At 28.4% G+C, this 2,283-nt stretch overlaps 1 protein-coding gene across 1 annotated transcript in view; it reads right to left on the bottom strand.

Moving 5' to 3' along the window:
* The window catches only part of LOC108691659 (protein suppressor of forked), a 7,148-nt gene that overhangs the window by 2,321 nt on the left and 2,544 nt on the right, over positions 1 to 2,283 (bottom strand). The window contains exons 4-6 of the mRNA XM_018199520.1: positions 1,442 to 1,539; positions 583 to 736; positions 220 to 453 (exon numbers count right to left, since the gene is read on the bottom strand). Of these exons, the coding sequence (XP_018055009.1) occupies positions 220 to 453; positions 583 to 736; positions 1,442 to 1,539 (486 nt within the window). The remainder of the gene's footprint in view (positions 1 to 219; positions 454 to 582; positions 737 to 1,441; positions 1,540 to 2,283) is intronic.

The following is a 2,283-nucleotide window of genomic DNA, read 5'->3' as shown; positions in this document are numbered from 1 at the left end:
TGTATATATATATATATATATATCACGCACGCATGAAATAACTAGTTGAAGAGAGATGCGATTCATATATAGCGTTGTCATTCTAACGGAGCACAGATGCTAAGATTAGAAATAGCGCAATATAACTATTTATTTATTATGCCATACAACTATTACAACTATTACATCTATAGTTTTAATAATAAAAGAGAAAATATACTGAACAAGATCATAAAGTACCTGTTTAACTTCTTCGGGATGACCAGTTGGAGGAATGCTAGGTGCACTTCGATTCAAACCTCTTGTAACCGCTTCCAGTTCTTTAGCGACGCGTCTTGCATTCATATAGTCTCTAGACCTTTCGATGGCCATTTTCTCTGCGATTATTGGATTAATATTTTGTTCAAATGACATGTAATCCTTCCATAATTGCTCCATATTTATCATGGGATTAATAACGCCTCGTTGATAAACCTATGATTTAATATTCGTTGACAATTATTTTTATTCATAAAATGTTAAATTTTTATTTTTTTTCTTGTAGTATAATATAATCTTGTAGTACAATATAAAATATTCGAAAATATTTTTATAACATACTACCTTTCGTACAGCACTAATTTTTTGATTTTCTGCATATGATCCGACCGCTTCAACGCTCTTCAAAAACATGACATAATCATTCCAAATACTGTAAGAATGTATGTCCATGCCAATTTTATCCAATGCGAAATCATACGCCTGTGCCATTTTCTCCCTAAAAAAATGTCACATTAATTTTTCTCATCCTAAAAGCAAGTAATTTCCTTTAAACTTTGTATAATTAATTTAATATCAACCGGTACAAAAAATAAACAATGCTTACATTTGCACCCGAGTTATACAAGGTATTTAAACATGTTATTACAACATGTAGGAATAACTTAAAAAATAAATTTACAACACAAAAATAACACAAAAGAATTCTTATTTGTTTCATCTGACTTTGGCACATATTTTGGAATTAGTCGGAATAGATTCCGATCGGAATTATTCCGTTTTACTTAGAAAATATAATAGAAATCTAGGAAATAATTAAATAAATAATTCTGATCGGAATTCATTCCACATAATTCCATAATACGTATCTTTGTTTCTGAATTATAAACGCTTTTCATGTTTCATTAATTCTCATTACAAACTGTTGCACATCGTATTCATACAGAAAGTGTTTACTAATAATCATAAGACGCAAAACTGTATGAAGACATGTGAAGACGCTACCCTAACTCATTGTCTCACTGACTCATTGTCAATTTGAAACGAGAATCAATGAAACCCAAATACGTCTGTAACTCGGAAATAAGGTCAGTTAGAATAAATGTTTATATGAAATTTTTGTGTTACTTTTGAATTTCTAAAATTATGCCTACATGTTATAAAACACCTTGTATTTTAAAATAAAATACTTCCGTGTACTTACTTATATGTAGTTAGACTTGCTTTCGTTTCTTTGACATAAGAAAGATATAGTTTCCACAATTCAATATTTAATATTTTCATGAGGCACCTTTGGAAAAGCTGTTAGACAAAAGAGACATTTTAGAAATGTATCCGTAGTAACTAGACACCGTAAATATAAGACTTCATACACACACACACAGGCTCTTGTCCCACAGGAAGATATATACGTATATATCTACCAAGTTACTTACCCAAAAAGGCAAGTTTTATTTATACACATAATTAAACATTTCTAATACAAAGTACGGGATAAATTGTACATTTATATCATAGGAAATAATAGGCAAAATTTATTAAGAAAATATTTAATAGAATATACAGTCATTAATAATAATAATGTTTATTATATGTAAAAATGGGATAAATAATAATGCACCAATGCACCAATCGAGAATAGTTTATTGCATAAAGATATGATTTATTAGCAATAATGAGAAACATTAATGTTTCGTATATAAAAAATATATATATATATTGTTTAATATAACATAAAAATGCCCCACACAAAATGAAAAATTTATTTATTTTCTGCAAGTGGGGCTAATTAAAGTAAAACGAACCTATGTGGGATCCAGAAATGAATGATCCCAAGACATATAAAAAAATGAAGACAATGTGAAGCAGCATAGAGTGACTAGAATGCCCTAATATTAAAATTCTTCGAATTATAACAAATGAAGAAAAATAATTATAGATATCGATAACTTTAATTAAATATTTTATCGCTTTATGCTACTTCTAAAGGTTATCACAACATTTGAGCTTCTATCTATATTAGATTTTCTCAAATATTGCTAAAAA

The sequence above is a fragment of the Atta colombica genome, unplaced genomic scaffold, assembly GCF_001594045.1.
Source record: "Atta colombica isolate Treedump-2 unplaced genomic scaffold, Acol1.0 scaffold49, whole genome shotgun sequence".
Lineage (NCBI taxonomy): Eukaryota > Metazoa > Arthropoda > Insecta > Hymenoptera > Formicidae > Atta > Atta colombica.
The sequence above is the reverse complement of the archived record's forward strand: the minus strand, read 5'-3'. Positions and strand labels throughout refer to the sequence as shown.